This window comes from Lissotriton helveticus, chromosome 6, assembly GCF_964261635.1.
Source record: "Lissotriton helveticus chromosome 6, aLisHel1.1, whole genome shotgun sequence".
Classification (NCBI taxonomy): Eukaryota; Metazoa; Chordata; class Amphibia; order Caudata; family Salamandridae; genus Lissotriton; species Lissotriton helveticus.
In genome coordinates, this window is record NC_136067.1 from 1,413,676,720 (window position 1) to 1,413,702,735 (window position 26,016).

General features: G+C 47.6%; 1 protein-coding gene across 1 annotated transcript in view; it reads left to right on the forward strand.

The window, feature by feature from the left end:
* Nucleotides 1–26,016, forward strand: part of SOS1 (SOS Ras/Rac guanine nucleotide exchange factor 1) — a 780,124-nt gene that overhangs the window by 561,559 nt on the left and 192,549 nt on the right. The window contains exon 17 of the mRNA XM_078649204.1: nt 7,999–8,116. Within this exon, the coding sequence (XP_078505330.1) occupies nt 7,999–8,116 (118 nt within the window). The remainder of the gene's footprint in view (nt 1–7,998; nt 8,117–26,016) is intronic.

Genomic DNA, 26,016 nt, shown 5'->3' on the forward strand with positions numbered 1-26,016 from the left:
GGTTTGAGATCTCTGTCCCTGCTGGCTACTATGAGGTCATTTGCTCCATTCACCAGGCTCTCAGGGTCTGAACAGGTTTTGATTTTAAGTTTCAGCTCCTCCACCAGTGAAGTGAGAACGGTTGGGAGGGATGCCAGTTTGTCCACTATCTGTGGGCACCGACAATCCAAAGGAGGGGTTGCGGTGCTACTGACTGCCGCCATCCTGTCAACTTCCTTGGACATGTCAGCCATTGTTGTTGCCATAACTTGGAGGGTTTCCATTTGTATTTCAGGTTTCTCCGATTGCCATGTTAAACCATTTATGGCTATAGACAAAGTGCTGACTGGCCTTAGCAGGTTGTCCTGTGCGCATGAAAGTTCAAAAGGTAGTAACAAAGGTGATCTGTGAAGGGAATAGCTTAGATCTGGCTCGGAAGAGGAGTCTAAGATGATGCATGAACCCTCGATGCGCTTGTCAGTGTTTGTCATGAAAAGGGACTGCCTTTGTGTCTGATCTTGGTGCACGCGGGTTGTCAACAATGGTTTTAGAAATTTTGTGAGGGCTGGCTATCTCATCCAGTGATTCCCAAACCGTGGCAGCAAGGGGTCTTTCCCAGAAAAATTTGTTTCGTGCCTTAGTGCGCATTCGATGCTTGGAGCTGGCAGAGCTCCCAGGTTATGGCAAGATTAGGACCTTTTCTTCACCCAAGCGCAACTTATTTCAAATGGGCGGCTGGGCATTGTAAGTGTGATCGATAGATGGGGTGACTCAGACCCTGTGATTGCGAGGCTGGACCTGATTCATACTCACTACCTAAAATAGTGGTGGTCTTTGGCCATCCCTCATTTTTAGTTAGAGTTGAGAGAACTTCAAACCGGATCCTTTTGGTTCCTGGATATCCTGGCTTATACCATCAGGGCTGCTTTCTGGAAAAGTGGTGTTCCGAGTTCATACTCAGCTGCTCAGGTCATATGTCTTACCAACAGTTGTCTGGGCGGGTGCTCCCCTGACTGCATGGCTGCTTAATGGCTTGTCTCCTGCGTCAAATTTTAATTTCTGCTTTGGCCTTGACAGGCAAGCTCCCTTCTTTGCAATTGTGGCAAGGGTGCCTCTTTTTCAAGCACCTGCGGCTGTGCTCAAATGTGGAGATGATTAGAAATATTCCTGGTTTCCAAGTGATGTTCCCTTGGTCCCCCTTTGTATTGTCAGAATGCCTTCAGACAAAATTGGGGGAGGGAGGGCGGCGAGCTATGAATTGAATGGTGGATTTGTGCAGTAGAGGCTCGGCGAGGCTGGCCAAAGGCGAATAAGCCGTCAAAGCAACTAGCGGCTCCTCTGCCCTCTGAAACAAGCTCCTTGCTCCTCACACCCCCAGGGCACAGTGAGTGCATGAGGAGAAGCTACAGGAGAAGCAGCCCAAGGAGCAAGCACAACTACTAGAGTCTGGAACGAAGAAGCAGAGAAGGCATGAGTGGAAGCAGAGCGAAGCGGTGTGGAGTAAGAGCATGGCGCTGAGGAGACGGCTGAAGCGGTCGCACCGACTCGCAGGCTGCACCTGTCCAACGCGATCCGCCTCCACGGGGATGGGCTGAGCCGCAGCTCAGAGCTCAGTACAGGGTGTGCTCACTTCCCCACACTGCTGAGAGCAGGCCAGGTCCGTATCCGTGCTCTGCTACACGTACCGCACCCGTTCCACCCCCCAGTGGTCTGGGTAAGCAGGCAGATGCCTTGCCCGCTCGCGAGTCGCTGCTCCTGTCCCGCACTCTCCAATAACCGGAACAGTGGGAGTCTGAGTAGTTAACATGAGCCTTCATGACTACACTAGACCTAAAAATGCCTTCTTTCATATACCAATTCACCCTCCGCACCGCACCTTCCTCAGATTTGTCGTAGCAGATGCACATTACCAATTCAAAGTACTACTATTCAGAGTAACCACAGCACCTCCGGTTTTCACAAAATGCTTGGCAGTAGTTGCTAGTGATATGAAACAGGAGTAGGACCCATAGACCACACTGGGACTGGGTATGAAGTATATAGAAGAAACAATGTCCCAATAGGTAGCAAATTGAAAGGCAGTTCAGTTATGTATGCAAAAAGCATTACATTGGAAGGAAACAAGCAGTCTCAATTCATAAGTACGTGGCTTATAATTCACCAATTTGTTGAAATTCTTTACACATGGGAATACAGTTGAAAGCAGCACTGTACAAGAAAGTTCATATGACAACCCAAGGCACTTGGTGACAAAGTGATATATACAAGTGAAAAAGTGACGACGCAAGTGATGGAGGTGAACAGCGTGAGCGGCGCAAAGTGACAAGGTTATATACAGTGATCTGCAAGCTTTAACATTAGAAGAACCATTCTTCCAAATACATACAGAAAAACTAGTTCTTTGAACTAATTCCAAATTCTTACCTATGGCAGTCCCTCAATTTTATATTAACCAATCAATCCATTGAGCTCCCAGTGTTTTTTCCCTAACCCTGATTCAGTAGCAGCAAGAGCTCTTCATACTCTACACGTAAAAAGAGCACTCATGTTCTACATAGATAGAATTAACGCTTTCAGAAACACAAAGCAACTCTTTGTAGCCTTTTCTCCACCTCATAAAGGTAACCCTATATCCAAATTAGGCAAAGCCAGATGGATAGACAAATGTTTTCAGACTTGCTACAATATGGTCAGAAGAACTTTACCAGTTACTCCCCGAGCACACTCCACTCGTAAAAAAGGAGCTACTGTGGACTTTTTAGGAAATTTTCCCTATGCTGAGATTGTAAGGCAGCTACATGGATTTCCTCACACACACATTTACCAAACACTCTTGTGTGGCTGTTTTAGTACCCTACAAGCCAATGTATGTCAGGCAATGCTACTTACCCTTTTCCAAACAAATCCAACACCCACAAGCTAGCCACCGCTTCTAAGGAGTGACTGCTTTACAGTCAATGCAGAGCATGTGTATCTACTCTCACACGTGCCATTGAACAGATTACTTACCCTGTAAGCACCTGTTCGTGGCATGCAGTGCTGTAGATTCACATGCGCCTTCTCTCCTCTCTGGACTCCTGTGGCCATTGCAGTCACATTTCATACTTATAAGATACATTTACATTTAGCATGGTCATCTTTGTTCTTACACACTCTATACACTCTTTTCTCACCCGCCTGTCGGAAAATAATCTAGCAAAGGAGTCAATGGCTGTGTGCAGTTTCACCAAGAGAAGGCATCACCAAATGTCATGACTCAAAAGACTTCTTCGTAGAGAAACAGCTTGTAAAACTCCGGACCCAACATTAGATGGCAGTAGTATGCAGAACTTTGGAATCTACAGCACTTCATGCCTTGAACAGATGCTTACAGAGTAAGTAACATAATCCTATCTAAACATCCCAGATCTTAGTGTTTGTGGGGGTATTCCTTTGCCTCGTATTTTGAACACTCAAGGTACATACTTTGATTTGTGACCTGCCACCATCTCTGCAGAGGGTTACAGGGGTATTAATGCCTCCGCACTGTTGATCAATGTCACTTTGAGGTATCTCCAAGCCTATAAGTTGTAAGACTTGTATGTAATGATTAGTATCCGTATCTTCATAGATGAGGATCAATTGAGGTGTGGAATAGATCAGTCAATCTAGGACCCTTGACAATATGACTCGAAAGTCCTACCAGAAAGTTTGCTATGAAGTAAAAGGGCTGGGGCGCATTAGCACATGGTTTGTTGCAGAAGAGCCCCTTCCCATTTTGTACAACTGGGATTGTGTGAACATACTCTCTAGGAGTACTTAGATTGGAAAAAAGTAAAGTCTGGCTGATACGGCTATTTCACGTTGGGGTATGAGAGTATCAGGACATCACCAGAGTTTATCACTCTGAAGTTAATTTTCAAGGAGAAAATCAGTGCCCGCGTGAAATGTTCTGGGTAGTGAAACACCTTCTAGAGCCTACTGTTGCTAGTCTAACCACAGAAATATCATTGGTTCAATGTTATGACCTGACAAACTATTTCCACATGAAAATTTAAAAAATGTATGACATTTCTACAGACTTCCCATGGAGGTATTGTGGGACCCTCAGAGAATAGGTTGAACCCCTGTCCTTTTAATCTGAGTGTATTCCCTGCTCTAACATGTGAAAGCCATTCAGAGATCTTCGCACAATTAAATCGGGCTCTCCTAAGGATATCGCTCCGCCTCGTATCTTGGCTAAAGAAATGGAGATAATCTAGCCAACCCTGCTCAAATTGCCCAATATTTCCTTATCTGGCTCTGTTCCAATTGTTGAAACATGCTATGGTTAAGGCACTACTGAAAAAGCCTAACCTGGACCTGTTGGATCTTGCATATTACAGTCCTATATCTCTCTTGCTAGGAATTTGCAAAATCCTGGAAAAAAACACCAATCATCACTCTCTAAGTTTTGTGAACTTTTGCTGCTCTTAAAAATTGCTTCACCCAGGATTCCTTATTTCCATAAAATTTACCTCATCTAACTGTCACTGTGAGGCATGATGGGATACAGGGAGTACTCTGAGGTTTTTAAAGGCACAGTGACAGTTTTCTTTTATTTTTTTCAGTGTGAGGTCCTTGTTATGTTGTAGCGTTGATGTGAGGTCTCTTCCAAAGTGGAGTCCTAGATATTTTAGTGGTTTCGTCTGCCATGCCAGTCCGGATTCGCCTAGGACCTCTCTTGTGGTGTGGACATTCATTGGCTTGCACTCCGATTTCTCCTTGTTGAGTTTGTAGCCTGAGGCTTCCGCGTATTCTCCTATTGTGGCCATTAGCGCTTTTATTGACGTGGGGGGGTTTGCTGTTGTGATTAGGATGTCGTCTGCGTACGCCGCTAGTTTGACAGTCTTCTTCTTGATCTTGACGCCTCTTATATCTGTGTTGTCCCTTATTCTGGCTAGCAGGGGTTCTAGAGCGAGCAGGAAGAGGCCGGGGGAGAGGGGGCATCCTTGTCTGGTGCCTCTTCCCAGCGTGAGCGTTTCGGATGCACTCCCGTTTACCACTATTTTTGCTCTCGGTTTGTTGTAGAGGGCCATGACCATTGCCGTGTATTTTTCCCCCAGTCCGAAACTTCCCATGCAGTTCCTCAAGAAGGGCCACGAGACTCTGTCAAAGGCCTTCTCCGCATCCAGCGCTATCATGACTGCCTGTTCATTGCTACTTGCTGTGTGGTTGATTAGATGGCATAGTAGCCTTGTGTTGTCCTGCGATAGTCTGTTTTTAATGTATCCCACTTGTGAGGTGTGGATGATGTCTGGCAGAATTCTGTTTAGTCTATTGGCTAAGACCTTCGCGTAGATTTTGCAGTCGACATTTATTAGCGATATTGGTCTGTAGTTCTGGGGATATTGTGGGTCTTTCCCCTCCTTGGGGATTATGGTGATATTGGCCTCGCACATGGACTCCGTCATCTTCCCGTTCTGGATGCATGTCGAGTACGTTTGTGCCATTAGCGTTTTAATGTGTTCGCTGAAAGTTTTGTAGAACGCTGCGGAGTATCCATCTGGTCCTGGCGCTTTGTTCTGTTTCAGTTGGCTTATGGCTGTTCCAATCTCTTCTTCCGTTATGTCGGCTTCGAGCGGCTCCCTCTCCTCCTCCTTGAGTTTTGGCAGGTTGGTGTTATTGAGCAGATCTAGTCCTGCATCTTTGCTCAGGGTCTGATCCTCAGTGTACAGCTCTTGGTAGAATTGTCTGAAGACTTCTAGTATTCCTTTGTTCGTTGTTTGAGACTTGTTCGTTCGATCTGTTATTGCTGCTATCGTGTGCTGCCTCTGTTTTGCCTTTAAGTAGGATGCCAGCTGTTTCCCTGCTTTGTTTGCTGCGCATAGGTTGACTGATTTGAACTTCGTCAGCCAGGACCCCGCACTCTCGCTTAAGATCTTGTTCCGTTCGTATTTCTTTTTTGTGAGCAGGGTGAGCGTGTTCTTGTCCGTTATGTTTGCGCAGTGACCTCTCTCCAATGCTGTTATCTCCTCCTCGAGCTCAAAGATTTTCTTGTTTCTGCTTCTGTTCATCCTGGATTTGATGTTTATCAGTCTCCCCCTTAGTGTCGCTTTGAGGGCGTCCCATATGGTGTCCTTCCCTACTTCGCCATTGTCGTTGTGCTCGAGGTATTCTTTAATTGTGGCTTCGATTTCTTTAACGTTCTCTTTGTTCTGGAGAATGTCGTCGTTAAGCCTCCATCTCCTCGTTGGGTTTTCGTTGTGTTTGCCGCTTAGAGTGAGTGTTATGTGAGCGTGGTCCGAGATGGTGATTGGGGCTATCTCCGTTTCCTCTATGAGGTGCGTGTGCGTGTTGGACATCAGTATATAGTCAATCCTGCTGTAGGAGTTGTGTGGGTGTGAGTAGAATGTGTACTCGCGCGCTGTCGGGTGTTGAAGCCTCCATGGGTCTGCTAGATGCTGTTTGACGCACAGGTCTTTCAGGGTGTTGTTGTTGTTGTTGGAGTTATGGCTCGGTCTGTTTGGGTGCCTGTCTGTTGCCTGGTCCATTGTCTTGTTCATGTCCCCGGCTGTGATCAGGAGGTCTTCTTGGGGCAGGCCGGATAGTTTGCTGTCCACCCCCTGCCAAAATTGTTTGTCTTCAGAGTTGGGGCCGTATATGTTGACCATGTGAATTCTGTCGCTTCCTCTCTGGACGCTCGTTATTAGCATGCGGCCGTCTTCGTCTGCATCCGCTATTTGTGTTGTTAGGTTGGCCCTCTTGCTCAGGAACCTAACACCAGAGACTTAGACAGTGACAGTTTTCTGTTCTATGATTTGCATTGCAGCCTATATGCTAACAATGCCTCATATTCCTTTTTTTTTCTTTTAAAAAAGTTTGTGAGATTTTCTGTTGCCTTTTTAGAGTGACGCATGGCTATGCAATGGGCTTTGAAAATTCAATGAAATCCTCCCATTTGTAGCCTTTTTTGATGCTGCAAACATATATAAAATACTATAGTACAAATTCTGGTTATACATATAAGTATACATTTTAAAAATGCTCCAGGATTCTGCATCATTATTATTATTCGGTATTGATTAAGCGCATGGCTACCCGAGGCATCCCAGTGCTACCAGCATCAGGCAGAACTGCAGGCTAGATGGTTATGGAGCCGTGTTTTTAAACAACCAGGTTTTGAGAAACTTCCGGAAGGAGAGATGGTGGGTCACTGAGCGAAGAGGTGGAGGAAGGGTGTTCCACAATATAGCGGTGTTATGAGATTGAACAGCCTCCACATCTTGTCCTTATTGTCTTAGGCCAGAAATAAGTTAGCCGAGCGTAAGCATTTCCTGGTACGATAGAAGATGATGAGAGAGCAATTGATTGGGGGTCCTTTCCACCAGAGAGTCTTGTGAGTGATACAAAAACATTTGAATTTTATTTTTTCATTAATTGGCAGCCAGTGTAGAATCTTCAAGGCCGGTTTATAAGACTGAGTTTTGAGAATATTAAGCAGCAACCAAGCTGCACAATTCTGTCAACTTGCAGTTTTCTTATCGTTGACTTCGAAACCCCAAGATAGAGGGAGTTTCTGTAGTCCAGGCGGGAAAAGATTAACGCCTGGACAATGACTCTCCTTGCCGTCATGGGAAGGAAAAGTAGGACTTTCCGAAGCAGTCTAAGGATGCCATAGCAGAGTGCTTCTAGTTTCACTGCTTGGTGGTCGAATTTGATGGACTTATCCAGCCAAACGCCTAAACTTTGAGTCTTAGTATTAGGGGCCGGAGGAGGACCAAGACAGTTTGACAAAGCCAGTACAAAATTAAGGATAGAAGGGTTTCCCAGGACCATTAGCTCAGTTTTATCTCCATTGACCTTAAGACAGGAGTATTCCATCCATTTTGCATGTGGGTGGGACTATTCAGTGCTTATGACTTGGAAGAGAATACCCCTGGAAGAGAAGTAGGATTACAGGTGACTAACTTTCATTTCTTAAATTAACCTAAACTTTAAAAATAAGACATTTTGTGACTGTGAGGGTAGGTTAAAGTAAAGTAAGTGTTTCTCTCTCAGCAAGTACCAGGCCGCCAGAGGAAAATTCTAGAAGAAGCTCATGAACTGAGTGAGGATCACCAAAAGAAATATTTGGCTAAGCTGAGGTCAATTAATCCACCATGTGTGCCTTTCTGTGGTAAGTTTTATTTGTTTAATACATGATGATGAGAAATATACTTAACCAGAATAAAATGTAGGGATAAAAGACTCTAATGCTATTGACCTTTAATCATTAAGTTTTCCTATTTCTTAGATCCCAGACAGCACCTTCAGTTCAGCAGTTATTAGAGTTGTAGTTAATTCCCTTAGGGGATATAGTGTATTTCCTTAAATTTGCGTCTGGCACCACTCTATTCATATAATCCATATGCAACCATTTTTGGACCAAGCTCTCTCATATATCACATGTATGCTGTACCAATCAACAAATGTCCTTCAGATCATTTGCATTTGAACACATTTTACTTTCTTTAAAAGTGTACCATCCTCATTGTTGCTCAACAAATGAGGCGTGGCCAAGGTATTTAGAACATCTGTTGTTAAGAGGGTAACTTTTTTCCCAGTTTTGTATTCTGAAGGATAGTTTTGCTGTCAGTGGCTTGCATATAGAATGTTCCTGTAACTTTAGGGATAGCTAGGTTGTCTAAATTCTGAGACTTGTGCTGTCCAAACCTGAATGCTAACTTTGCCAAGAATTTGAAACTGTAATATCTGAAAGAGACAGTAATAGATTCCTTACCTTAGAATTCAGTCCCAGGTGGATCCGAAGCATTTTTTCTTAGCAGTACCCCTGCGCATCAGTGGGTGGTGTCGGTCGACTCCCCGTCCATTGTTGTGATTGCCGGAATAACGTTGCGGTGTCTACTTAGATGCCTCCCCTGCGCTCTGACATCCGTTTTTTTTTTTCGCGCCAGCTTTGCGCAGATCTGGAGAGAGCTACCACAGGCCACTTTTTGGCTAACTTTTTTTTGACGTTTTGTCGACTTCTTTTTGAGTCTATCGACGCCTAGTGCCCTAGAGATTCATCAAATACCTAGGGGTACACTTCGTCAACAACCTCAAATCCACACTAGACCAAAATGAGAAACTACTATTAGGAAAGCCAAAGACACTTCTAGAGTCCTGGTCCCCCAAATTTATAACATGGCGGGGTAGAATAGAAACAGTCAAGATAATGATCACCCCGATGATTAACTACCTGCTGAGCATGCTTCCACTCCTACTCACTGACGACTTCCACCACAAGATGGACAAGGCGATAAATACATTTCTATAGCAGGGCAAAAAAGCAAGAATAAGCATTAAAAAACTAAGACTAGACAAAAAACTGGGCGGATTAAACCTAGACTACAGAACCTTCCAAACTGCATTCCTAGCAAAACAAGGAGCCTACTGGTTGTCACCCCTTCAGGGAAACGCGCCGGTATGGCTATTAATCGAGCGAGCCATCCTAAACCACCTAGATCCACTGTTACTCCTAACAGCCAATAAACACACACATGCCTCCAACCCAATATTCAAAAACACAAAAATGACCCTGCTCAAAACAGACAAGAAAATGGAGTACAGTGTAAATAATTCGAAATGGGAATCCTTCTGGGCAAACACCAAGATTAAATATAGGGGGAAACCCCTATCCATAGAGACATGGAGGATGATAGGAATCTCCCACCAAGCCCAACTAGAAGAGGGGGGGCAACCCCGTCATGTTCACCACGCTAAAAGAGAAACATAGACTACCAGACATCGTGCTATGCAACTTCTTAAAAATCAGTACAGCCCTGACAAAAGCAAAGTTAGCACAACACAATCCATCAATTATACAATACATGACGAAACTCAACAGAATAGGCCATCAGGTATCACATCTTTACAAGCTACTACGTCCTAGCGCCACCATAATTAATGATAAACCAACGGCGTACTGGGCATAATAACTTGGCACCACACTTAGCGAGCACAAACTGAATCTCCTCTGGGTCCCCCCCTCACGGAACAAAATCTCCCCAGTACTAGCTCAGACAAAATTCTGGCTACTACACAAGACTTACTGGACCCCAGCTCGCCTAGCGGCGCTGGGCCTCAGGGAAAACAATCTGTGCTGGACCTGCAACAACGAAAAGGGAGGCCTAGCACACCTCATCTTCTACTGCCCCAAAATTAAAGGGTTCTGGGAGAAAATATTCACTTTCATAAAAAAGCGCTGGGGTGCACACTAAAACTAGAGTTCTCTACCCTTGCCACTGCGTTCATGACCGCAGAGCTAGATTCACAGCACGACAGGGACCTGTTAGATCTTCTTCTGACAGAGGCAGTGAAAACGGTACTTTCAAAACGGAAGGATACAGCTAAGGCGACATTCAAAGGCTGGCTCAACTGGGTGACGTACCTCAGAGGCGCAGACAGTACCGCCTGAAGACCAGCAACCAGGGGAATATGGGCTTCACTGGACAAGTACCTGGACCCCTACGAACCCCCGTGAACTCAGGTGGAGAAGGGTGCTTCCCACAAAACACATCCCCACAGGCCCAGAACAGACCCACAACTGAAATTATCTTCTTGTATACTTTCTCCTCCTTTCTCTCTTTTTATTCTCTTTTATTCTCTTTCTCTCCCCTTTTCATCCACTCTTATTCTTATAGCAAGACAGTGGAAAGGGGGACAGCCAAACATATATACCACTTGCCTGTATCCTTGAAAACAACAGCCAGTTTGGGCAGTTACCCTGTAATGGTAAAGCAATGATAACTGTATGTATACAAATTTTAATAAAATACTTTGAAATAAAAAAAAAGCCTTGCTGCACCTGTCACAAGCTGATGTCTGTGAAGGAACCACGCCTTGTGTTTCTTTGGTGTCTGGAGCGCAATCCCAACCCGAAGTCGGGCTCTGACTACTAGGCCATGAATCCTACGATTTTGCAGGAGCAGTACATAAAGCTATTGGAGGCCCGGCGGTCGGCTCTGCGTCCTTTATCGTTCAGGAGGAAGGTCTCGAGACCACTTGCGGAGCCACCACACCTGTTCGCAATCCAGGGCTTCAAGGTCCTCGGGTAATTCGAAGAAGCAGCAGCATCGGCACTATTCGCCTTCTCCCCGTCGGTCAGTTGACTCTGGAGCATCGTTGCTTCAAGGCGCCATCTACGGTGCCTGATTCAGGTATGACTCCGCACCTCCCTCTATTTCCACGAGCCGGAACGTCCCCTGCCCAGCTTAGTACATTTTACAAAGACCTCCATCACATCCTTTGGCAGCCTGATTCCACCGGTGCGCCGTTTGGCCCTGCGGGACCAGTCGGTGATCCTGGGCCTTCGATGCCGGCGGCTTTGGCACCGGAGGACCCCGTGGATCCGGTCCTGGATCCAGATCTACACCGGTGGATCTCACTCAACCTTTCCCGGCACCGATCCTGAAGACAACGCCCCTGACGACGACCGTGCCCCCGGTCGGCCTCGCCACCATCCTCACTCCTGAGGTGGAGGCGGACCGACGTCGGATCCGATGCCGGAGGGTTCTTTTGGTCCTCTGTTAATCCCTGGTGTTCCCGTTCACTCAGATGATGATGGTGGACTGGGAGGGGTCGCTGGACCCTTTAGCAGACCAGCTTGAAGAGCCAGACTGGAGAGAGGACCCGGGGGATGCTAGTGGTCTGGATACTTCTCCAGACCTTGTCATGCTTCTCACCCCCCACCGTTGCTACGGAGGAGGGAGCATCCTATGCTGTGGTGGCAGCAAAGGGCAGCTGAGGCCTTCGGCCTAAAGCTCCCTTCGTTGGCAGTCAGGACTAACCTCCTTACAGTGGTGCTTCAGCCTGCAGCAACCTCCTCTGAACCCCTTCTACCCTTCAACGAAGCCCTCACTGACATCCTTTTGGGCACCTGGTCCAAGCCCAGTACAGGGTCTCCTGTGGAAAGGACGATGCCTGCTGCCACTGCCCAGCCCCGAGTGACCCAGTTTTATTCACCCAACACCCTTCCCCCGAGAGCTTGGTGGTCCAAGCGTCTTCTTCCAAGGGCGCGTTCCCTTCTGCTCCCCCAGATAGGGAATCCAAGAAGCTGGATCATCTTGGGAAGCGCATGTTCCCTTCCTCCAGCTTGGCACTGCGGTCCTTGAATACCGCATGTCTCTTGGGCCGATACTCCCATACCATCTGGGGTACAGTCGCGCAGGTGCTGCCTCAGTGCCCGGAGAAGGTCTGGGCCGATCTATCCCAGGCAGAAGCAGATGGGACACACACACAGTAAAATTCACGATCCGATATGGACTGTTAACACCGAATCACTAGGCAGAACGATTGCTACGTCGGTAGCCCTTAGTTGCTATGCCTGGTTGAGGACGTTTGGCTTTTCGGGGGTTGTCGAAGCTACCTTGCTGCCTTTCGATGGCCGTCACCGTTTTGGTGACAAAGCAGACTTTGCGCTGGAGCGTTTTAAGGATTCTCGGGCTACGACCAGATTATTGGGCCTGGCTGTGTCTTCCCGCCCACTGCAGTCTGCTTTTTGCCCCTTTAGTGGCTATAGAAGGGGCGCCAAGCCACGTCAGGCCCAGTCTAGCCACAGGGTCACGCAACTGCCCAGCCTCTGCATGGCCGGGGACATGGGACCCAGCGTCCTTGCCGGTCTGGGAGCCAGCGGGTGGCCAGTCTCACGTGTCCTTGTTAGAAAGTGTGGGTCAACATGTTTCTCGCTTAAAGTTAATTATACTAGCGATTCTTCAGGACGGAAAGGATAGACTATCTACACCTAGAAATAGTGCTATTGAATTTACTCACAGTAATTGTCTACTAATTAATGTATCCGTTCTGAACCTGGATCTACCTGTAATGGGAAACAAAAATGTTGGTATCATTCAGGCTAATACTGTACACAACAAACATAGACACGGTCTTTGTGGTGACTCTGATTTTTGTTCTTTACTCATGTGAAGTGAACGCAATTGCGTTTGAGGACATCTAAAAACAGTGAAGCTAAAACAAGTGGCGAGTTCCCACAGTGAGCTATTGTGACTTAATTGCCCCTGTGGAAGATCAATAGTGCGGCAGAGATACATTGGCATGGACTCACCCAATTCAGTAGAGTGCCCAGGCATCAACAGTACCTGGTGGGTCACGCATAAGGCTTTGCTCGTATGTGTGATTGACTAGACAGGAAAAAATATATAAATAGAAATAGAGGCAGGTGGCTCCAACATTACTTGGCTAGTTACATCGGATGTTTCCAAAACACAACTCATGTAGTACGTGGAACATCCCCAGCGTCCTTTATTTCATGCACGGTTTATTTATGCAGTCTTTATTGTGAGAAAGGCTAAACCTAGAAGTGGTTTTGCCCCTTGGTGTGTGTATATACATTGGGAGATATGAAAGACATATAAAAGCCATTACTAGTTCGGGTATTAGTTCATTCTACTGCATTCGTCACCTTGAAATCTTACATTCACACAGGGATATGGAGTTGACTGCTGGCGAGGTAATCCAAAAAACACAGTTGATGGACAGAATGTAGAACAATGTCATACATTCACCCCAGTACAAGGATCTGGGCCTAAATCCATCGTTTTTTTGCACTCCACACCACCCTGTGCCTCGTATGAACAGTCCAGTCCGAACTACCAAGCCATGTCTTTCCCAGACCGGAATCAAGCATCCAAGGACCGGTTTCTGGCTATCAGCCTTCATCAGCCTGGATAGCTTGACTCCAGTGGTGTGGAGAGCCTGGGACTCACGTCTGAGCATACCCAGCCCACTCGGGGTGAAAATTGCAAAAAACACAGTTGATGGACAGAATGTAGAACAATGTCATACATTCACCGCAGTACAAGGATCTGGGCCTATATCCATCGTTTTTTTGCACTCCACACCACCCTGAGTTAGACCCTGGCTATATGCAAATCAGCTCTGACCCTGTGCCTCATGAGAACAGTCCAGTCCGAACTACCAAGCCATGTCTTTCCCAGACCGGAATCAAGCATCCAAGGACTGGTTTCTGGCTATCAGCCTTCATCAGCCTGGATAGCTTGATTCCAGTGGTGTGGAGAGCCTGGGACTCACGTCTGAGCATACCCAGCCCACTCGGGGTGAAAATTGCAAAAAACACAGTTGATGGACAGAATGTAGAACAATGTCATACATTCACCCCAGTACAAGAATCTGGGCCTAAATCCATCGTTTTTTTGCACTCCACACCACCCTGGGTTAGACCCTGGCTATATGCAAATCAGCTCTGACCCTGTGCCTCATGGGAACAGTCCAGTCCGAACTACCAAGCCATGTCTTTCCCAGACCGGAATCAAGCATCCAAGGACCGGTTGCTGGCTATCAGCCTTCATCAGCCTGGATAGCTTGACTCCAGTGGTGTGGAGAGCCTGGGACTCACGTCTGAGCATACCCAGCCCACTCGGGGTGAAAATTGCAAAAAACACAGTTGATGGACAGAATGTAGAATAATGTCATACATTCACCCCAGTACAAGGATCTGGGCCTAAATCCATCGTTTTTTTGCACTCCACACCACCCTGGGTTAGACACTGGCTATATGCAACTCAGCTCTGACCTTGTACCTCATGGGAACAGTCCAGTCCGAACTACCAAGCCATGTCTTTCCCAGACCGGAATCAAGCATCCAAGGACCGGTGTCTGGCTATCAGCCTTTTGTACCGCTTTTGGCCGTCATAAGTGTGGCAGGGTATGCTCAGATGTGAGTCCCTTGCTCACTTTGCCACTGGATTCAAGCAAGCCGGGCTGAAGACGGCTGTAATGCCAGAAACCGGTCCTCGGAAGCTTGTTTCCGGTCCAGGGAAGGCATGGCTTGGCAGTTCGGGCTGGACTGTTCCTATGAGGCACAGGGTCAGACTGATTTGCATATAGCCATGTCTGAACTGGGGTGGCAGGGTGGGCTAAAGAACGGTGATGGATCAAACCCACATCTTTTGACTGGGTGTGAGTGTTTGAATGGTTCAGAAGCTCCGTCCATCACCACCCCCTTTTGTGGCGAGATAATATTCGGCACCCAGTTACCCTGGTGTGCGTGGGCAACAAAGTCGCTGCTTAGTAAGTATTGCGGCGTTGCTTGTCTATGTCTTTCTTGCGTCATTGTAGTGTTTAAGTAATGAGGGATGTTGGGCATGTCCGTTTTGAGTCGAGAGCCTCTCCCATAAGTGAGCCTCTTATTACCGGTCGGAGTGCGTATAACCACCCCTTGACCGCTCTTGTTAGGCTTATGGACTGCACTCCAAATGTTGTGAGAGATATGAAGTCAACCCACTTCTATTCCGTGCTTCCCCTGGGAGTTTGTGGTGTTGTTCGTTTTAGAGTGTTTCCCACGCCTGCCTCTGGGGCATATATCTACTAGGATACAGTGGTAGGCGTTTACATTCGGCTATTCGCTGCCATTAATAGTGTTGACATCTCGCTGGCAGCTGAAAGGTGAGAGCGTCATCTTTCTGCTCTTTCCTCATTATTGCACCTAATCGCGGTGGTACTAAGTGCGCTCTGTGTAGTTTAAACAAAGTAGCCTTGTCACTAATCTCGGGGCGACCCCCTGCTAACGGCGTGTGAACAAATATTCACACCTTCACTATTAAAAATGCTGCCTGACGCCTAAAATGTACTCATGGTTCTGTGCTTTATGCTTAGTCCACGACCTTCCCGCTCCCCTCAATTTGTCATGTGATAGGGGTGGGGCCAACACACTTAGTTGTGGAAAACTCTGCCGGTCGAAATGGTCACTGCACCAGAAGTTGGTTGTGGTTGCTACTCCCGCTAATTTCAAGTGCTCAAGAAAGACAAAGGCCTACGTCCTATATGAGACCTCAACCGCGTAAGTTCAAAATGCTCACGTTGATTCTGGTTCTATCAGCCCTCGACCCTGGAGACTAGATGGTGGTGTTGGGCTTACAGGACGCCTATTGCCGTATTCCTGTCCTGCCAGCCAACAGGCGCTACCTGCGGTTCACAGTAGGTCATGAGCATTTTCAGTTTACCGTGCTCCCCTTTAGCCTTACCAATGCCCCTTGGGTGTTCATGAAAGTGATGGCGGTGGTCGCAGCTCATCTGCGCAGATTAGGGGTTCCAGTCTTCCCCTATCTCGATGACTGGCTGTCGAAGGGGGGCTCAATCCAGGCTATTGCCACCCACTTCCATACTACGGCGGACCGCCTACACTTGCTGGGGGTTCACTATAAACATGCTGAACTTGAACTGACTCCCTCTCAGACGCTCCCTTTCATCGGAGCTGTTCTGGACACAGTGTAGTTTTGGACCTATCCTCCAGAGCAGCGAGTCCGTGATATTTTGGCTATGATAACAATGTTTCAGCCTCTATCCTGGATTTCGGTGAGAATGAGGCTGCTGGACCTCATGGCCTCCTGCGTCCTGCTGGTGGATCATGCCAGGTGGCATATGCGGGCTCTGCCGTTGGACCAGAAGTTCCAGTGGGCGCAGCATCAGGGGAATCTTTCCAACTTCATCCAGATCTTGGAGGGAACTGCACAACAACTGCAGTGGTGGTAAGCTAACCAAGATTCAGTCAGAGGCAGATCCCTCTCCCTTCTCCAACCAGATCTAAAAGTGGTGACCGATGCGTCACACCTAGGGTGGTGCATCCACCTGGGAGAGGCTGAGATCAGCGGAGTCTGGTCTCCGGCGGAGTCTGGACTCCATATCAATCTGTTGGAACTCCAGGCGATCCGCCTGGCACTGAAAGCATTCCTTGTATTCACAGACAGCCCCACCGCCATGTGGTACTGCAACAAACAGGGCGGGTTGGGGTTGTGAACCCTATGTCAAGAGACTCTTTGCCTTTGGACATGGCTGGGACCTAGTGGCGTGACCCTGGTGGTTCAACACCTGGCAGGTTCTCTGAACGCCAAGACTGACAAACTCAGCAGTCGGTGTCTGGTAGACCACGAATGGCATCTTCACTCTGATGTGGTTCAAGGTCTCTATCAGCGGTGTGGAGAGCCTTGGTTAGATCTGTTCACCACCAAAGAGAATGTGCAATGTCAGCAGTTTTGCGCATTGGAGTTTACAAGGTGGCACTTGCTCGACGGCGCTTATCGTCGCTAGCGGAATTGCGACCTCCTGTACGCCTTTCCGCCTGTACCACATCTGCCCCGAGTCCTGAAGAAAATCAAGCGCGACCAGGCCCAAGTCTTTCTTGTGGCCCCGGACTGGGCACGAAGAGTCTCCTGAGCATGGCCATTGATCCTCCGATCAGAATGACCCTTCGGAAGATCTTCTGTCTTAGCAACAAGGGACGGTCCTCCACGAGAACCTGTCTACCCTCCACCTCCTTGCGTGGAGAGTGAGCGGCGACAGTTGACAGCTTTTGACATTCCTTTTGAAGTCTGTAAAGTCATCATGGCAGCCATGCATCCCTCCACTAAAATGGTATATGCCTGTCGATGGAATAAGTTTGTGGCATGGTGCACAGCAAAGGCTGTAGATCCCCTTTCTGCCCCTCTTTCTGAGGTTCTCTTGTTTATCCTTTCCTTGGCCTAGCAGGACTCTTCTCTGGGCACTCTAAAAGGCTATTTTGCAGCTATTTCTGCTTTCCTTCGGCTACCAGATCAGCCGTCTATATTCAAGTCCCCTATTGTAAGTAGACTTTTAAGGGCATTTTTCATCTCTTTCCTCCATCTCCTTTCATAATGCCCCAGTGGGACTTGAATCTTGTTTTAACTTATCTTATGTGCGTTCTTTTCGAACTCCTTCACAACTGTCCACTCAGGCTTCTTACTTTGAAACTGCTTTCCTTGTTGCCATCACCTCTGCTCGCAGGGTGAGTGAGTTTCACTCTATCCTCTAAGCCCCCTTTCTTCTCTGTTAATCCGGACAAAATGTTGCTCAGGACGAGACCCGTGTTCCTTCCTAAAGTGGTTATACCATTTCACATAGGACAAACAATCACTGAGACCACCTTTTTTCCACCTCCGCACCCTTCCAAGGAGGAGGAGAGGCTCCACCGTCTGGCCCAAAAACATGCGCTGTCCTATCTTGATCGCACAGAAGATTACCGGGTGGACGATCAACTCTTATTTGGCTATGTGGGTGCCAAGAAAGGTCCGGCAGTCCAAAAGGGCACCATATCCCGATGGGTTGTCCTGTGTATTCAAATCTGTTACGCTTTAGTGAAAAAGGAACCTCTAGTGGGGCTGCATGCTTATTCCACTAGAGCCACAGCAGCTTCTACTGCATTGGCACATGGAGTCCCACTCCTTAACATCTGCCAGGCAGCAACCTGGGCTATTTTGCCCATTTGGTCCTCCAGCATTTTCTGCTGTGAACTTAATTTGCCACCCCTCCTCCGGCGATGGTATTGCTGGAGTATCTATTCTAAGGTAAGGAATCTATAACTAACGGTCTCTTTCAGATGAATAAGTTACTTACTTTCGGTAACGATGTATGTGTAAGAGACATAGGTTAGTTATAGATTCCTTAACACCCCACCCATCCTCCCACACTGCAAACTGACTTCTAGAGATAGGGACTCACTTACAGCTCAGTTATGGCGCACCAGTGTTCAGTGTCTTCAATGGCTCGGCGCTTTTGGTGTGGAAAGGCGTGTCAAAACTGATGTCAGCACGCAGGGACGGCCGTCTAAGTAGACCTGCAATGTCATCCTGGCGACCACGACGCCGACGACAGACGCAGTCGACCGAGCCACCTACCCATGCGCAGGGGTACTGCTAAGAAAACATTCTCCGGATCCAGTCTGACACCTGGGGGTAATTCTAAGGTAAGGAATCTATAACTAACCTATGTCTCTTACAAATACATTGTTACCGCAGGTTAGTAACTGTCTGTGTACCATGAAGTATAGATACTTTAGCAGTCATATTCCCGAGTCTGTAATGCTTCTGTGACCTAAACATATCTGGCCTCAGAGTGCAAGATCTGTAACCTGAGTGATAGCTTGAACATAATATGTCTTAACTTATAAGGTATTTCTCAACTGTGAGCTAACTTAGTTTTCTGAATCCTGAGTTTTAAGGATCTGTTTTTTTCCTGAGGGTAGCTATCCTGCATGAAGCTTGAGTCTATATTAAGATATCTGTAGCCTGGGAGATTACTCTTCTGTTTAAAACATACATCTGCATGATTAGTCTAAGCTAGACATTGCTTAGACTCAGTGTCCACAAGTCTCATCTTAACCCTTATGCAGGCTTCCCTCATCCTCCGAGGATCATGAATATTCTGTGACGATTCTGATGCATCTGACTTAAGCTCAGATCCAAGTTGATTGATTGATTGATTTAAGCTTTTGTATAGCGCAGACTGTCACCCTACGGGCATCCTGGCTCTTCAGACAGAGAACTAAACCAAGACCAGAGTATAGCCAGGTCGCCACAGAGGAAGGAGAGCATGAACTTCTCTGGTCTTGCACCTGTTATGGCTCTTGGCCTTGTGTATCCTGTTAGTGGCTCATACCAGATGACAGATGAAAGCCATCCATTGTAGTGGAACGAGGCAGTGGCAACAAGGAAGTCTCTTGGCTCAGGTGCAGATTTTCATGTTTGTGCATCTGGCTTGTATTGGTGGATGGACTCCTCCAGTCTTTAGAGGGGTTGCTCATTCCTCCACACCCAGGCAGGCTCAGGCAGCTACAGATGCCTCCGCCTGGGCTCAGAGGGTCATCTGGGTGATCTGATGGTGCAGGAGAACTTTGGTCTCTGTCAGAGCAGCGCCTGCATAGAAATATGCTTGATATGCAGGCAGTCAATCTTTGTCTTGGGCTTTTCTCCTTTCCACCTCAAGACAGTCTACACATCCTGTTGGGCCACACCACCATGCATAATATATAGGGCCAAGGACCTTATGCTGGAAAGCAGTTCTGGATGGGAGTGGGCACAGTTATGGGGAATCTTTCCAGTTGCAGCTCACCTAGAGTAGCTCCCTCAAACCTAAGGCAGATGCTCTCAGTCACCTTTCACTGCTGCATGATGACTGGGAGCTACACCCCGAATTTAGAACGTGACCCAGATCAGTTATCCATTCACGGATCTCTTTGCCATGGCCCAGATAAAGAATAGTTCTGGGTTTTGTGCCATATACCTCCTTTTCAGTAGTTTCCTGGAGGATGACTTCAGGTTTAACTGATCTCGGGGCATGCTAAATACAGATCTGCTTCTGTCAAAAGTATTGCGGAAGGGGCAGGAGGAATAAGCACAACTGATTCTGATCACCCAGACAAGGCAATAAGGATCTAATACTCTGCTCTGTTGGCACCCAGCGTTTGGCCACACCTTTTTCTCCTGAAGTGAACGGGCATGCTTTTGTAGCACGATGGGCTGGTTGTTCGCCCCTATTGCTGTTGTTTCACATATGGAGATATAGGAGTACCAGTTTGTCTTTCGCCTTCCTGTCACGACACAGATGTTATTTTAGCAACTTGCTACTAGATGCACCTGTGTATGAATATGCATCAAGTTTGTTCATTGGTGTGAGTCGGAAAGCATCAACTATTTTTGACGTGTGTTGTCCATTGACTCAATCATGATTTGAGATGGTCTTGGCTCATTATGGACTGGCAATGACTACAGTTAAAGGTTATCTAGCACCCCAGTTTGAATTCATGTGTTTACCTTATCAACCTTTCCTTTTTAGATTGCCACTAGTGGCACGTTTTTCCCATGTAAGATTCACTCTACTGGTTCCCTCCCACTCTTTCTTGTTGCTATTTAACTTTTTTTTAATTTTCTTGCTCGCATGTCTATTCAAACTGCCCTATCATTCGTTTCATTCTTCCTTCACAATTTGCTTTGCTGTTTATCCAAAGTGCTTTCTGCATTCCATTAGGACCAGATTATTAATCTTGCACCTTTCTTCGCTCCACATCCAAACAATGAGTACGAACGTCTGCATAGACTGGATCCTAGGTGTGCTGTGTATTCCTCAACAGGACAGAGCTCATAACCAGAGTTTCGTTGACTTAGAAAAAAGGGGCAAGGCAGTGATCAAATGTACCATTTCACATTGGGTCATCTGCTTCATCAAGATTTGCTATGCACTGTCAAATAAAGCATCCTCCCCCAGTATGCATTTCACCAGAGCCATGGCTGTTTCTTTGGCTTTTTCAAAAAGCAAGCCAGTTGCCAACATCTGAAAGGCAGTTACATGGTAGGTTTGGGACTACTTCCTCACGCTTTACATGTGCTGTGATGGGTACTTTTCCCTAGGTGTGTTGTATACTTTTCTTGGATAACAACATTACTGAGTTCTGACTCCCACGGAGTTACTGCTTTAAAGGGTTATACACAACGTGAGGTATGTTTGGAACAATGTATCAATCAAAAGAAAAAGTTACCTGTGGCTACTATACATCTACTTCAGGGGTATGTGCATTCGTAGTCATAAGGACTAAATTGTTTCATCACATGTGTGATTCTGGAACACATTTTACAAATTAATATTTTAGTAGCACATGTGGCCATAGATGCATTTGCTGTACATTCTTCTGCCATCTAGTGTTGGGTCCGTATGTTTCTAACTTGTTTTTCTTATAAGACGTCTCGAATCACAAGACCTGTTGAAAGACTTCTCCTAATTTACAGTACAATGCTCCACCTTAGATCATTTTTTTCTGCCAAAGTCGGACTCCTAAGCCCTTGGGTCCAAAAACCAATAAGACTACCAGGGCCCCACTATTGTCTGAAACTTGAAAGGGCCGGTTGCTCTCTTGCCCTAAGTGTCCCTCGACCAAAGCAATGCCATGCTTCTGCAAGAGTCTAGGATTGAGCCCTGCATCAGACCTCATGGCCGGTTGGTCTCTTGCCCTAAGTGTCCCTCGACCAAAGCAATGCCATGCTTCTGCAAGAGTCTAGGATTGAGCCCTGCATCAGACCTCATGCAGTACATACCCTTGTGCCTGGTATTGACATTGGTGTCATCTCAGTCTTGAACGCCATCCCTCAACATGGAGCAAGTCACCATCCATGGTGTCTAGCTGTGCCAACGGTCAAGGCCTCCTCGACACGGATCGCACAGTCCTGGACCACATAGAGACTCACTTGATTCCCGAGGTAAGGCACTACAGAGGCATCCAACATTATGTAACTGCCTGAGATCCGCTACTTCAATCAGAAAAAGGTCTTCAATAAGTCAGCAACAGTAATGATCCTCACCAAGCACCTCCACTACTCCCCCTTACGAGTGCCTATGGTTAAGGTTTGAGAAAAACGTGTCCTTTGAGGTACCTACAACCCCCCCCAAGGGTTAGAGAAGGGCAAAGAGTCCACCACCATTGCCGCCGGTCCATAGGTAGTCTCCACCATCTCCATCCATACACGTTCACACTTACCATGCAGAAATAAAAGGACTCGACCAGCACCACAGTATTAAAAAGCATGTGGTACAGAACGAGGAGGATTTTCTTGTGGAAATGCTTTCCAGAATAGAGAGGATGGTGCAATACTTGCCTGTGCTGCAGTGCGTATTAAGGGCAGCTATTGTCAACTTTAAAGAGCCAGTAAAGGCAATATTGTCTTCCCCAAGATAGAGCAGTTTTAAAGCTTCCCCAACAACCTGCTTGTGCGTTTTACACACAAACAGACCAGTGTAAGAAACAGAGGACACACATCCAACCGAGAATAAGAGCAAACGTGTTGATGCTGCTGGCAGACGCATAGCGGTATGGGTCTCTGGCCAGTTGTGCATTGCCAGCTACATGGGCCTCCTCTCATTCTACAAAACGCATCTTTAGAAGGGACTAGATGAGCTTATTGAGCACTTTCCAGAGGCCCACAGCTAAAGGCAACAGTTTGGTAGTAGAGGGCAAGATTCATAGCAATGCTAATCATCCAGTGTCCTATTGACGCTGCGGAGACCTCGGCCCAGGGCATCAATACGAGCATTCTGCTATGCCAGCATACTTGGCTCTGTATCGCCAGATTCCGGATGGAGGTGCAAAAGTATCACCATGTCTTATGATGGCGGGTTTGGTACTGTAGACTTGCATGCGCCCATTTTCCTCCAAGGAAACCAGCAACAATCGCAGATGTCTTTATTTTTCTATCTGCTTACTTTTCCGCAATAAACAGCACACTTGTTTTCGATACTACACTTCACTTACATTACTCGCTTACTGGACAGGAAAACAATTTGAGGTAAAGCTGTTGTGCTGGTGTTTTGTGGTGAAAGGTAGGAGTCACAAGAGGTCTTCTAATTCAAGACTTCTGCAAAGAAAAACAAGCAAATATCCATCCAGGCCCAACACTAGCAGTAGTGCACATAGCATATGAACCTAGAGCTCTACTTGCTACGTATAGTTTGAGAGTAAGTGACATTTTCCATAGAAAGTCTTTTAAAAAAATAGAATAAAAATGCATTAATTTAATCATTTTTTGTTTTTCTTTAAAAAAATCCATTTTAAATGCAGACGAGAGTCAATATAAATTACATAGTTGGAGGGCATGGTCATGATGGCGACAGAGTCTGTGTGTTCTCCCAAGGCTCTTCTGCCGGCCCGCAAAATCGCGGCTCAGTCTGCACACCAGCTATTTCATCGCCCATGGTAGGGGCCTTCGGTTTTGAACGGCCTAGAGGGCTGACAGGCTCACTGCTGCAAGGACTGAGTGCAGTGGCAGCCTGCATGACTCCCGGGTGGCTGGAGTGGGGGAACGTGAGGATTAAAGGGAATAAATTACAAATTTGCCTTGGCATATGGTCCTGTGTCTCTGCTCCTAATCACCTCATGAAACAGGAAGACAGGAACAGCCAGGCTCCCTTACCAATCAACGCTGCATTGCAGCATTGGGTTTGGTTTTGAGCGTCCTGGTTCGATGCTCAACCAGGTAATGGTGGCCTGGGCTTGTTCTCCACACAGGCTGTAATTCAGCCTACTTGGAAAATGGGGAAAAGGTGCATGACTAGGGCCGTCCAAACAGTCATTGCGCACTTAGGAATTTGCCAATCACTCCTGCCCCGCTTCGTGAGCAGAGCAAAGCAGCCCCGCCCGCCAAGGAAACATAAAATGATAATAACTTGGTTATCATTTTATATTTCCTTTCTACTGCTTGAAAGGAATGGGGCGATGCTCCTCCGCCATAAATGACGAGCCACCACTGAGTGTGCTGTGCTGAGGCTGGGCAGGGTTCGAGGCTGCTTCACAGCTCCCAAGATGGTGAGCCCGCCCGCGCACTGGCCGTAGCGGATTGCCTGCGGCTGTGCGAAGTGCTTCCCGGGAAGTCGGATGAGTGTTGGGCACGCAGGAAGCCAAGTAAACTCCTCATCCCATTTCCCCGGATGCCGAGGAGTGGGTGTGGTCTCCCTGTGATGTTGCTGCACTCCGACTGGGGACTGATAAATCTGGCTTGAGCTTGATTCTGTACTCTGCCAGCCTCCTGCGGAGAGACACTGGTGCAGAAACCCACCCGATAGCGCTGTAGTGAGGTTTTCCCCCCTTGCCCTCGAGCATCTTTCTTTCTACGGCTCCGCTAAACGCATGATTGCACAGCTTTATAGCAAAGGTGGCAGGGCCCTGATGCCACGGCTCGGACGCCTGTTTACGCCTCCATGCTGGGGGCCTGTTGATCCCCTCTCTTGGACTGACTCTACCCCGCCAGTGTCCTTTCCGATTCATCCCTTTTGCTGGTCTTGAGCTTCGGTGTGAGGTTCGACTTGTTTCTCCTGTGGGCGGCTGCAACCACTATCCACTAGACTAAGCACTCCTCCAGTCTCCGCCGTCTGACGTGCAGGAGCTTGACCTGTGGCCCCTGCTTGTTGGACCTTGCGCTAGCAGTGGGGCTGTTGACAGAATATCAACATCATGGCTGCCTACAAAGGTCAAAAGAAAGACTCTAATATGAAGGATCTGCTCACCAAGCCGGCAGCTAAGAAGCATACCCATACTGAGAGGGGCATTGGGGACAACCACGGTTGACCCACACATATACCTGCCACTTTAGCGATGGAGGACGACGTGGAAACCCCCAGTGCGAGGCATGTGAGCTGTAGATCACATGCTTTGCATACTCCAGCCATCTAGTGTTGGGTCCAGATGTTTGCAAGTTGTTTTTCTTCGAAGAAGTGTGTTCGAGGCATATGAGCTGCAGATTACACACTGTTGCATAGATCACCATCTAGTGTTGGGCCCGGATGTTTGCACTTGTTTTTGTCCTGAAAAGTTCTTTGGAAGTCACGAGATAGGTATCTCCTCCTTTGGATCACATTGCGCATGGGCATGGCCTCCATCCTCAGATTGTTTTTTTCCGCCATCGGGCTCGGATGTGTTTCCTACGCTCCGGTTTGGAACCGAGATTTAGTTTGGCGCGCAATCCGCCACCTGTTTCCGACGGTATTGTCTCGAATGCGCTTCCCATCTCCACGCGATCTCTATAATTTCGAAGTCTTCGATTCCGGTCGTCGACGAAGGCCTTCGGGCCTACCTAGGCCTTATCTTCTGGCTCATGGAAAGGACGCCATTAAAGAAGTGTCCTCGATGTGGGTCGAAGTTTCCCCAATCCGATCTCCATGAGTTGTGCAACCTTTGCCTCTCACCGGAGCACTAGGCCAGGGACTGTTCAGCATGTGCCTCCTTCCGCTCCAAGAAGACACTTCGGGACTGACAAGCTCGAAGGACCATCGTCAGCTTCGATCCCAGACGACATCTTTGAAGAGGACGTCAACGTACCAGAACAGCAGCGGGCCAAAGAAAGCGCCAGCTACTCCGATGCCGATGACTCAGACATCGAGGACATCACTCCAGCTCAGCGGGTCAGAAGTACACACGCCGGTCCCGACCCTTCCTCGACACCCTCCCAAAAGGCTTCGTCACACCCTCGCCTTCGGGCCCGGGTGCACACCGAGAAACTGCTTCCCATGTCCCGCTTTCGGGCTCGGCAAAGATGCCTACCAAGCCTCCAGGCGACTCTGGCTTGAGTCGGCCTACTCCTGGTGCAGACACACAACCGACACTCAGAGCCCAGCAAAAAAATGCCACCTAAAGGCCCCAACTCCCATGATTTGGAGCCGAAAAAGGCCTCTGAACCGAAAAAACACCACGTTCCGCCGGTTAAGGACACTGCAGAAGGCCACAGTTCT